Below are 12,558 nucleotides of genomic sequence, written 5' to 3'. Positions count from 1 at the left end.
TATCAGGGCATTTTATGGTGTTTACCAATTATATGATAATTCTTGCCTTACTTCCTTATTTTGAGCTTTTAAATATATCTTCAATGAGAATTTGGTGTCACATTCAAAGTAGTTATATCGAGAGAAAAAGAAGTGCTAAAAAGAACTTCTGATTTACTTATCAATTAAATATTTTCTTAATAAACACAAGAATATTCAACCACCATTCTTCCAGATAAACAATGTATTTCATTAAAAACTATGATATGAAAAGAAGAATGTCCAGCTTTGGGCACATTTATACAAAACGTTTGTGTGTTTGTGTGTGTGTGTGTGTGTGTGTGTGTGTGTTTGTCTCTGTGTGTGCATGTGTGTTTGTGTGTGAACAAAACCAAATACAGTTATGTGAAAAATAACAGATGCATGTGGCTGGAATCATAGTTTATTTCTGTTTATTTCAACAGTTAATAATTTTTTACAATTTTATAATCATATATTTATATTTTTATTAATTATAAACTATAATTAATTAATTACACCACCCACCTCACTTAAATGACTTTATTCTACAGTTTACAGCAGTATAAATGTTCATGCTGTTTATAAATGATTTTATTGTTGTAGTTCCTGGGGTGTTTAATTTTTCTTGTTTTGTTCCGCATGTGTAACTTAAATAATAGATGGAAAGATAATGAGAAAACAACTTGTACTGAAGCTTTCTTCCAAATGCAAAATGTATGTAAAATACTTTTCTATATTATGACAAATGTCTTTTGCTTATCATTTCTAGCATTTAGCTGCCCTCCAGATAAAGTATACAATCCATGTGGCCCTATCAAACCTATCACTTGTGATAACAGGTAAGTAAAACTCAAAGCAGCTGTGAAAGTTTATAATTGTCATGATGAAATGAACAACATGCTGAATATCCGTTTCAACTGCATAAGTGAAATAACTTTTTATTACATTGAAAAGGAAGAGTAAAGAATCAGCTCATCAGTGAAAAGTGCAATATAACAACAAAAGGCTAAGAAAGGGGCACTTGAAAGAAAAATACATAATCATGTGAAATAATTTTCTCCATTATTTGGACCTTCCCTTTCACTGCTATATTCAGTTCTGGCATCACATTAGATGAGTTAAATTGGAACTGGGCCGAGATGTGGGTAGACATGAGCAATGAAATTTAACAGAGGATTAGAAACAAAAACTTAATGATGAATTACTGAAGGAACACAGTATATTTAACATAGAGGAAAAAGGATTGACTAGGACAGAGGTCCCCAACCCCCAGACCGTGGACCGGCACCAGTCCGCCACATGCCAGCAACCAGTCCATGCAAACAAATGAAGACCCATCCACAGGATTCAGGCAGCATCCAGAACCACAGCCCCTCTAGTCCACAGAAAAAACGTTTCTCCATGGAACCAGTCCCTGGTGCCCAGAAGGTTGGGGACCACTGGACTAGGAGTCATGATATCTCTGTTCAATATCTGATTCAAGCTTTATACAGAAGCAAGTCAAGCTTATTATCTATCATTTCAAAGAATAAGATACAAAACAATGTATTTAAAATACAGAAAGACTCCATGCTAGGAAAAGTGTCTTGATAGTATGAGCACTTTGAACTAATTACCAAAGAAAATAGTAGGTTCAAGTACAGGTCAGAGAGCCTTTTGTTGGGGGTGCTTTAATTTAGAGTTCTGTACAGAGCAGGGAATTTGATTCAAGAGCCTAAGTAGCTTCTTCTCACTTTATGATTTACGATGCTATTATTATAATACATTGTATACCTTTCCTCCCTCTGAAAAAAATCATATGTACCCGCCAAAGTTAGTTCCAAAGAGATGGGGACCACTCTAGACTACTTTATGAGAACATAGAGAATAATAATTCTCCTTTCCACTTTATCAGGAAAAATGTATGTTTCTATACAGTAGATGCAAGAAAAATTCTATGGATTTATTTCAGTCAAGGTTTCATAAATCATAAATTTTGACCTGTGTTAAAAATTAGTCTAGTGCCATGGATTTGAACCTCATGGTCTTTTATCATGATTAGTTCTCTCACAGGGAAGATAAAATTTGGATGACTAGTGGCACTTACATCAACTTAAGCCATTTCAAAAAAAAGTTATGCTCACCTTATGCATCTCATTCCTCCCTTCATTCTTATTAGTTGCACACACTGTGGATGCTCATAAAGTTGGGGTGCAGCTACTACTCTAATTTGTGCTTCTCTTTTCATGGAAGTGGTCCTCCGCAGATTGGAATAACAGAAGGTTGCTTCTGTAAAAATGGAACCAAACTCTTCAGTACCCATAAAGATATCTGTGTCTCTGATTGTGGTGAGTGTTCTTATTTAAGAGAAGGGGAGGATACCATAATGCAAAGGGACTGCTGGACAGACCTGCCAGTTAGATGTCATCTCAGTGATTGAAAGGAGATGTTGACTTAAATATTAAATGATGGATGGATCAAAACCATACACCCAATAACATGGATATGTGAAACACTTCACTATAGATAAGGAGGCCTTGTCTATATCTACCAACTGCAGTGCACAAAACTGAGTAAAAGATCCTGGATAACGGAGACCATTTGTATTAATATTCAAGATGTATAAAAATATGGTCTTCTTTGCACAGATATGGTTTTGTTCAGCAGAGGATTTCTTTTTCCCTCCACAAATGCTTTCTAAAAAGTGTGCAACAATCCCTCCATAAGTATCATTTGGCAATGGATCAGCATCCTTATAGAATCAAGAACCTCTATCCTTATTTACCCATGAAATCTACAAGATATGACCACAACTTTGCTTGTGCTACCCAAAGTTCAGGTCACCTGACATTTCTAACATCTTCCTGTTGATTTTTGATCCAGGTGACAAAAGAAATTGCATTAGATTCCATACGCCTCAACAGTTGGTGGCCCTTTGTTTTCTAAACAGGTTACATTTCTATCCTTCCCATTAAATATAGCAGGAGAAGTACGCTGTAGATCCTATCAATTAAAGAATGTCAGCTTGTGGGACTCAGGGAGTGGGCCTTCTCATGTGCTGCTTATTTCATTTGGAACATTATTCTCCCTGAAATTAGAGTGGATCTGACCCTGCTAGCCTTCCAGAAGTCCCTTAAGCCATGGATATGTTTTAGTGTGTTGGGAGAATCCATAATATGCTTATTGCTTTCTTTAGACTGGTTTGGTTTCTCAGCTGCTGCATGTATTGCTGTGTTTTATATAATGTTCTATGTTGATTTTAAATGTTATAAGCCACCCATAGTCATTAGTAAAAAATATAGTAAAATATTATAAATTAAACAATGTCACTTGGGTGTTCTTGGGTGCAAAATATCCATTTATATATATATATACATTTTTTTCCAGGTTGTGTTGGACCAGATGGGTTACCCAAAGCGGTAAGTATTAAAGCTTTTATTGTTTCATGGGTGAGAATCTTCAGACAATAGGAGCTTCATGGATAATAATTTTTTTCAAGATTTTTTCAGTATTTGGAGAGTTTTAATGAAGCAATAGGAAAAAATTACATCCATTGTCTCAATTTCAGCTAGCAGCAGGAAAACTCACTGTACTAATTGTGCACACCTTTGCTTGTATATTTCTTTTCACAGCCTGGAGAAACTTGGATTAGCAATTGCCAGAAATGTACTTGTGAGGAATATTCTCTTATGGTACAATGTATTGAAGAACCATGTCCTACCAAACCTACTCCTGTGGAATGTTCCTTCGAAGGGTTTGTACCCATCACAATATTAACCCCTGAAGAAAAGTGCTGTCCTCAAAAGCAGTGTGGTAGGTATAAGTTTACAATCCAATTCAATACTACAATCCAATATTGTATTGTAAATGCCCAAGCTAATTCCAGTTTTCATTTTGGAAACACCCATTTATTAGATTACACTGGGTGTTTCACTTTAGCCAATGCTCTGTGTTATAAATCATCTAGTAGCAATAGTACTGAGACTTACATACCACTTCACGGTGCTTTACAGCCCACTCTAAGCAGTTTACGGAGTCAGTATATGGCCCCCAACAATTTGGGTCCTCATTTTACTGACCTTGGAAGGATGGAAGGCTGAGTCAACCTTGAGTCAGTGAGAACTGAATTGCTAGCAGTCAGCAGAATTAGCCTGCAATACTGCTTTCTAATAGTTGTGACACCACAGCTCATAGAGATCTGCCCAATATACAAATTTGCTTTAAAATGACAAAGGGAGCAATTTTTTTAATAATAAATAAAAATATAGGTGTACTTTAGAAGAGAATATATTTAGCTCTGGGCTGAACTGTGAGTTCCTTGGTGTTGTGGTATTCTTGCAGATGGTTCATTACCAAACTAGGTAACTTTCTCAGTGCACTGATGATATTCACTAGTTTGATACTAAAACATCTGCAAGAAAATCACCAAGCTCAGAGTGCATCAAGACCTTATAGATGTACTTTCTAGCCTCTACAAGATCGAAAGCTAATGCTTATAAGAACCTGCTGTGCTGCTGAGAAACTCTGCCAATTCTGTTTTATGACAATGGAGTTAAGCCATTGCACCAGGAATTATAATTACAATTATAATATTATAGCTTAATATCTAAAAAGGTTAAATCATGGCAACTGGGCCAAAGTTTATCAAAACTGAGACATTTCATTATTCATCCAAATAACTTCTTCAGTCAAAATGAAAATTTGGCTAGGCTGAGAGTCATTGGAATAAACCAACCCTTGCCATACAGACTGCAGGGGGTTTCTTCCCCAAATGAAAAGCAACATGTAAATGAAGATTCAATCATCCAAGCCAAAAGTATCTAAACAGGCTAAATCATGTTAATTGGACCAAAGTTTATTAAAAACTACAGCTTAATCCACTCTTTGATTTGATCAAGATAAAGTATAGATTAAGTAATACTAATAAATATTAAAATACATTGTATTTAAGTCACTCATTGCTCTTCCTCCTTTTTGTTTTTCATTCTGTAGTGTGCAACACTTCTTACTGTCCCAAATCTATTGAAACCTGTCCACTAGGGTATGCATTAAAGAAGGAAAACTTGCCAGGAGGCTGCTGCATTAATACCACTTGTGGTAAGAATTGAGCCATCTTTAAAAGCGGTCATTATATTGTTGTAATATTCTCCCCTATCCCATATTCCAATGCCTGCAAAAATGCAGAAAGCATATTCATCCTTTCTCCTGCAAAGCCATTATAAAGGAAATCTCTTTTTGTGGGCTTTTTGTATTTCCTGGTATAAACTGATATTTAATCTACACAGGTGGTTGATCAAGGGGCATCTAAAGTTGCGTAAAGACCCACTTCAACTAATCACCCAAGAAAGCAGAATTTTTGAGACAGGCATTGTTTCAAAAGGATACTTTTATTAGGGGTCAGTGACAGTAGGGAAGTTAAGGTGCAAATGGTATAGTTAAGCAAGCAATATTCCTCTTCCCACCAAAGTCATAACCTCCATTTGAAATTCAGCCAATCCACAGGTAGTTTGATGTGCGGGTAACTGACACAGTTGGCATATGTCTCAAGGTCTTCTCCAGCTTTCATTTCTCTGTAACCATCTCCCTGATAAATGAGACACATTCCTTTCTCAAGGATAGAGGCAAGAGAGGGGAAGTAGAAAGCAAAAGTTATCCCAAGCTTCCCCTCCCTTCATCAGAACGGCAGGCCCCAAAAGTAGAATATCTATGCAAGGGAAAACAGTAGTTTTGGGGTCCTGACAGGAGAGCTAATCCTTAATTCCTTATGTACATCATTTCTGCTACTAGCCTGTTGGCACCATACAGTTTTAAAAGGACTGGTCTTTTCTTCTAACCTTAAATCATGTGAGGACTCTCCTAAATAAATTGACTGACCTTGTTGAAGATGCTATTTGTACAAAATACAAATGGATGAAAAGAGTCTACTCCCAATCTGTAAAAAAAAATATATTCTACCGCATCTCTGTTTAATCTCCATTTTTAAATGGTTTATCAACATTAACATTTGCAATTCAGTGTATTATAATTCATGTCATAGAAATAGCTGTTCTTCTAAATGAAACATTCATTTTCATTGTCATTTGATCCTATTGCATAGTTATGTAACAATAAGAAAAATGCAAATAGGTAAATTCCAGCAGTGGTCTGAAACAGATCATGCAAAATTGCTTAAGCCATAGTTGATCGGAATATTCAGTATCGTACTCCAACATACATGGACTTGTATTTGAGATATGCATTGGGTAAGACCAAATGCTGTAGAATTCCCAAAGATTAAATTACTCAAGTATCCTACTCCGTATTGTGTGCTAAATAAAAAAAATGTTACTGCACAACTCTTAAAAATAAACCTTTAAAGAGCAAAATGTATCATTTCATGTCATTTTCCTTCTCAGTTAAGTTGATCTGTTGAGAGCAAATGCTAAGATTAATTATAATATATCTTTGTGTCCCACAGTGAAAGTACCAGGCTGTGTTGTCAATGGAACGTTCTACAGTGTAAGTAATTTCCATGAAAATGAAAAATAGCACCACTTAAAGAACTAATTCAAGTCCAGTGTTAACAGGCCATTTTTGCTTCTCTGCTATACTAAAGATTTTCAGGGATGACAACGGTAAAATTCTTCCTTTTGAAAATATAGAATCCTGCTCTTATTTGTATTTGTTCTCAACCTTATCATTATTTATTTCATTTTTCTATCCTGTTCAACAATTGTAAGTTTCCTTGTAGGAATACCATGGAATTAAAAACATTATGCAATCCATGGTTAACCATAGATCACAATATACACTAAGATGAAATCATTCATCAGTATTAAAAGTGAGAACAAATGTAGTCATAATACAGCACACAAAATCACAAGATCACAATAAAAACAAAAGCCAAATAGTGTGGGAACTGTTTTTTTTAAAATAATAATAATAATAAAAAGATCGTCACCTGGCACCTTAAAGATCAAAACACAGTATTGAGCATGGCTCTTTCTGAAGAGCACATCACAAGTAGATTGACTGGTACAAATAAAAAATTTTCTTATGGTCAACACAACTTCATTTATGAGGTGTTGTTTACTGTTATTTGAATATCAGCTCTATTGTAAACATCTCTTTCACTATCAGTAAAGCACACACTGTATTTCCAGGTGTGAAATTAAGTTAAAATTATTTATTACTGTTTCACTTTTCTTCTTCTTCAGCCTGGGGCAGTCGTACCAGGAGGATTATGTGAATCATGCAGATGCTCTGAAAAAGAAGATCTAGAAAACAAAGTAGAGTGTGTGTCTGAAACATGTGACAAAAGATGCCCGCTGGTAAGGCACATTGTTCTTTTTTTAAAAAAATCCATGGCTTTGAAACTCTCTGAATCTATCCATTTACTCACTACTTATAAAAAATGGTCTGTGGTTTCATGAATTTTTCCCATTTTTTTGAACTACAGGGTCATGAATACCAGGAAGTATCTGGAAAATGTTGTGGTCAATGTAGGCAGTTTGCTTGTGTTGTGACACTGGATTCCTATCCTGCCCATGTGCTCAAGGTAACTAACAATTTTGCTAACTACATTGTTCATCAAAATCAAGTTTAATCCACTCATATAGCTAATACCGACCCAATTTTGTAATCTTTTTGTGAGAGTTGTTAAGTGAACACCAAGGTCAATAGGTGGACCAATTGTTCCCTATGGGTCATTTTGGCCAAAAACTAGAAATAAATGCCAGCTTTCGGCAAAACCAAATACAGTCACATGGCTGCAGGATGCTGCAAACGGCTATGTATGGAGGCCGATTGTCAAACGCTTAAAGTGCAATCATATAATTGTGGAGGAAGCCCAGCCATCAAAACTTTGAATGCCAATCATTAGTAACTTTTGAGAATGCCAATCTATTGTAACTTTGAATGGTCACTAAGTGCCAGACATAAGTTGAGTTCATGATAGGGTACATCCCTTTTTTAGGATTCCCTGGATGGGCGGCCATAACTCAATCCCAGGGCCCAGGCCAAACGTCTATTGTTGGGGGACATACGAAGCCAACTGTTAGCATCAAACTACATATGTGCCAATTTAACAAATCACATTCAACAGAGTTGAGGAATGCTAGGATCCATCTACTTGTTGTATCCCCCAGCTGTTCAAAATTTCCACATCTATTATTTCACATTTTGAGGACTCCTCTTACTGAACTGCATGCCACCCTCCTCCATCCCAATCCCAATTCTGTTCTCTAAGAAATTAAGGAATTTATGATCATGAACTATTCTTATGTTAACTTCTAAAACAAACAAATAACTACCATTGTGGCTATTTTCAGCCAGGAGAAACTTGGTACCCACCAGGAAACAATTGTACTTCATATGAATGTGAACATATTGAGGACCAATATGTTCTCGTCACTATCAAGAAAGCCTGCCCTCTCTTTGATCCAAAAGAATGCCGGCCTGTAAGTTTCATTGATTCAACAGTCTTTTATTTTATTATATCTGATTCTATGCAGTGAAAATCAATTTTATCAAAAGATTAAGTTGGAATTGGGTTTATTATGGAAGGATTACAATTGAACTATATCAGTTGAATTTAAGCAAAAGCTTCAGCCATAATCTGACATTCTGTTCCTAAAATACATTGTGATCTAAAAAGCTCTATAAAACTCTAAAATTGGCTGGCATTGCCAGTAATACCTAGCTTTACTGCACTAAAGGAGATAATATATTCAAAGCAAAGTGAATACTGAGATAGAGAATTAGTGGGAAAGCTTTTGTTGTTGTTTCATATATAATATTTATAGAAGAAGTAGATGCATCAAGATATATGATATCCCTTTAAGGACTATCGCCCAAATATTGTTGTTTTGTTTTTGTTTGTATTCCTCTGGAAGTTCTAACCCTACATGATACCTCTATGGGGAGAAATGATGGTTTTAACATCATAAATTAAAGTCTGAACTATTTCATTTTTATAGGAGGATGTGGTGTTAACTGAGGATGGGTGTTGCAAGTTGTGCACTTCTACAGGTATGTTATGCAAGCTATATTAGCGTAAGTCAAAAAAATTCAGATTCGTATCAGCCATAAAGCCAATTTTTGTGTTGCTATAGATTCTACTATAGCCTTTCAGATGGCATTGGACTCCAATTCTATTCAAGCCCAATTGTTATAGCTGATTGGCAAAGTTGTGAGGATTTGTAGTCACAGAATTCCCTACAGAAACAAACTGTTATGTATCCAGGTGAAGAGAATACAGACACACTTACATAGCAGTCACCACCAGGGGGTGTTGAACTGTAACTGTTTTGGCGGGAACCCAGTTTCGGCGGGAAACAGAGGTTCAAACCGATTGGCCGGCTGCTCACCTGGCCAGGTATAAAAGGAGGGCAGGTAACCCCTATTCCCCAGTACAGTCACTTCCACCTAATAAAGATCTGCCATGCTGTACTCATCGTCTCAGCATCCTTCCTGCTGTCCAGAACCCACTACATAATACAAACTGATATGGTTATCATCATTTGTCACATCCAAAGCACACATCGATACTATCTTACATGCACACATTATACTTACAACAGTAATTTAGTGACCATTCAAAATTAAAATAGCACTGAAAAAGTGACTTATCACCATTTTTCACATTTACGGCTGTTGCAGCATTCCCACAGTGAATTTATCAAAATTCAGACTTGGCAACTGGTTCACACTTATGACTGTTGCTGTGTCCTGGGGTCATGTGATCACTTTTTGTGACCTTTTGACAAGCAAAGTCAATGATGAAGCCAGTTTCACTTAATAACCATGTTACAGCTAACTTAACAACTGCAATGGTTCATTTAATAACTGTGACAAGAAAGGTTGTCAAATGGGGTAAAGTTCACTTAACAACTGTCTTGCTTAACAACAGAAATTTTGGCCTCAGTTGTGGTCGTAAGTTGAGGACCTTCTGTACATGTACGCTTTCTTTTATTTTTTGTTTGTTTCTTTTATATTTTGATCAGCGACTCAAGATTTGTTTTTACTTTTTCTTCCACTTTCAGCAAAAGAACCCTGTTCACCAACAAATATCACCAAAACAATAAAACACAATGGTTGTGAATCTTCTTCACCTATTAAAGTAACACACTGTGAAGGCCACTGTGGCAGTTCTTCAAAGTAAGTAACCTGTAATTTTATTGCATGCTGGTAGCTCATTGTGAAATGACCGTTTAGAAAATCTTCACATGCCATGAGATATGAATGCAAAGAACCTATCTAACATCTGGTTCTTAAGATATCTCTGCAAAGTAGTCCAGATGACATTTTACTTTTATCTTTCCAAAATTTGAAACACAAATTCAGCTAAGACTCAATTCCATTGCTGGTGCATTGCCTATCATCTTAAATTATTCCAAATGAAGACAAAATTCTATTTAAGGCTGTTTTAGATAGATCAGGATACAGGCCTAGCTCTCATTCCCTGAGGGGGGAAAATTGGCAAATGATCAAGAACTGGGAGATGTGGTGTCTGGCAGATATCAAAGAAAAGCAAGCAGGTGAGAGGAGAGAGTGGCAATAATGAACAAGGAGGAGGGAAGAAAAACACTATGATGGCCCATCAACACTAATAATCTGAAGAATTCCAAAACTGATTCCAGTCCTGAAGGTATTCCATTGATAGAGATACTGTAGGTCAGGGGTCTCCAACAGTGGTGGGATTCAAATATGTGAACAACCAGTTCTCTGTGTGGATGCCACTTCTGGAAGTCCATTCTGGGCTTGGGCAACAAAAAATTAGCTACCAGTTCTGCCGAAGTGGTGCGAACCGGCTGAATCCCACCACTGGTCTCCAACCTTGGCAACTTTAAGACTTGTGGACTTCAACTCCCAGAACTCCTCAGCCAGCCACGCTGTGTGAGGAATTCTGGGAGTTGAAATCCACAAGTCATAGAGTTGCCAAAATTGGAGAGCCCTGCTGAGGGTTATAATGTTTTGACTGCCCAAAGCTATGCAGATGGCATTGAAAAGACAAAAATCTGATTAAACCAAATAATGGTTGGTGAGGGGTGGTGGACTTCGTCCTGAAGTAGCTTATCTCAACCTCAATTTGCTTTCACCATTCAGGTATTCCTATGAAGCAAACATGATGGATCATGCATGCAACTGTTGTCAAGAGCGAAAGACTACGAAGAAGTATGTGACCTTGATTTGCCCCAATGGTTCCACCGTGGATTATTCTTACCTCCATGTTGATGAGTGTGAGTGTGTCGAGAGTAAATGCATCATTGGGCCCAATCCCACACCACATCAGCAGGAACAGCAGGAACAGCAGCAGCAGCAGCTGGAACAAAAGAAATAAAAGAAGCAGTAAGAATAGAAACTGCAGCAGGAATGAAAGGGACAATCGGGACCAGTCTAAACATTTTCAAAAAGTGACCCAGAATTGAATAAAAACTAAAATGTAATAAAATGTAAAAGTTATGCTCATGCAACATTCAACCAAATATTTCCTCTGTCTACTCTTCAAGAAAAGATTTTCTCTTCTGCATGCCAAGCATTTTGAAATGTCCTAACCTTTTCTTGGGTGCAGGCTCAACTGAGACTATATGACTAAGTTGAAAAAAAAACTTTGGGGATGGAAGGGAAGAGGGCTTGGTGTCAATAATTGGAGTGGGGGGGTGAAGAAATAAAAAGGATGTATTGGTTTGGTTTGGGATCTTCTCTTGAGGAACAAAAATTCCTGCATTAAGTGACAGGTAGTACCATTTTAATTAAGACTGGTGGAGTTTTTAACCACTAGCTGACAGAAGCCAGACAAGATCTAAAAACTTTGAGTTGTGACAAGAACATTGGCTGGTATTTGCTAAAATGACAAGTAGATCTTTCAGTTCCCTGGCGTAATTTTTCTCACTGTGCCTCCAAATTTCTTTCTCTATCAACTTCATTTTTGCCTACTCTTTCCAAATATGAGACAGGCTATAATGATGTGAGGTTCTTTGTAGATTTGTTACAATTGCAACAATGGGGGGGCATGAATTTTGATTGCTGCTGAAGAAGACTGTTTACATGATACCATCAGCATAGAGGTTGTAGGAGGATCTGGATTATTTTTGTAATTGTTTACAGAATGGACTAATATATGTATATGCACACCAAAAGGTCACTGAAGTTTTTTTGTAAACCGAAGTAATAAATAACAATAATATAACTTAGAATTTCTATTCTGAGTTAGTGAATTGTTTTTGAACATTTAATTACTATTTATTTGTCTCCAGAAAATAGATTTTCAGGGATATTTTTTTCTGAATAAGGGCTCTACTGTCTGCCACTAATGCCTGGTTGAGGGAAAATTTCATCTTTTGTATTTGTTTTTTGTTTCTCAACAACTAAATGATTAATAAAATTTCAACATTTTGCAGGGGATATGCTTCTTGTATGTGTGTCATATGTGTCATACCAAATCAGTAACTCATTTAACTTCATTAGTAATATAGTTTAAATAGCCAAAGAGCACATTTGTTCACGTAACAATGTTATACATACTGTGGCATTAATAATTCTATTTTGCATGGCTTAATATAGAAATTACCATCATCCCCCAACTTCTATGCTGCCTCA

General features: G+C 36.5%; 1 protein-coding gene across 1 annotated transcript in view; it reads left to right on the top strand.

Annotated features, from left to right (window-relative positions):
* Positions 1–12,349, top strand: part of LOC310638288 (mucin-5AC-like) — a 72,983-nt gene extending 60,634 nt beyond the window's left edge. Inside the window, exons 38-49 of the mRNA XM_083359224.1 lie at positions 770–839; positions 2,233–2,327; positions 3,367–3,398; positions 3,612–3,792; positions 4,972–5,076; positions 6,437–6,477; positions 7,176–7,289; positions 7,418–7,516; positions 8,289–8,417; positions 8,937–8,988; positions 10,002–10,116; positions 11,065–12,349. Coding sequence (XP_083215350.1) covers positions 770–839; positions 2,233–2,327; positions 3,367–3,398; positions 3,612–3,792; positions 4,972–5,076; positions 6,437–6,477; positions 7,176–7,289; positions 7,418–7,516; positions 8,289–8,417; positions 8,937–8,988; positions 10,002–10,116; positions 11,065–11,299 — 1,268 coding nt within the window. The 3' untranslated portion in view covers positions 11,300–12,349. The remainder of the gene's footprint in view (positions 1–769; positions 840–2,232; positions 2,328–3,366; positions 3,399–3,611; positions 3,793–4,971; positions 5,077–6,436; positions 6,478–7,175; positions 7,290–7,417; positions 7,517–8,288; positions 8,418–8,936; positions 8,989–10,001; positions 10,117–11,064) is intronic.
* The last annotated feature ends 209 nt before the right edge of the window (positions 12,350–12,558 follow it).

Source organism: Vipera ursinii (genome assembly GCF_947247035.1).
Source record: "Vipera ursinii genome assembly, chromosome: 1".
Taxonomy (NCBI): Eukaryota; Metazoa; Chordata; class Lepidosauria; order Squamata; family Viperidae; genus Vipera; species Vipera ursinii.
The sequence above is the reverse complement of the archived record's forward strand: the minus strand, read 5'-3'. Positions and strand labels throughout refer to the sequence as shown.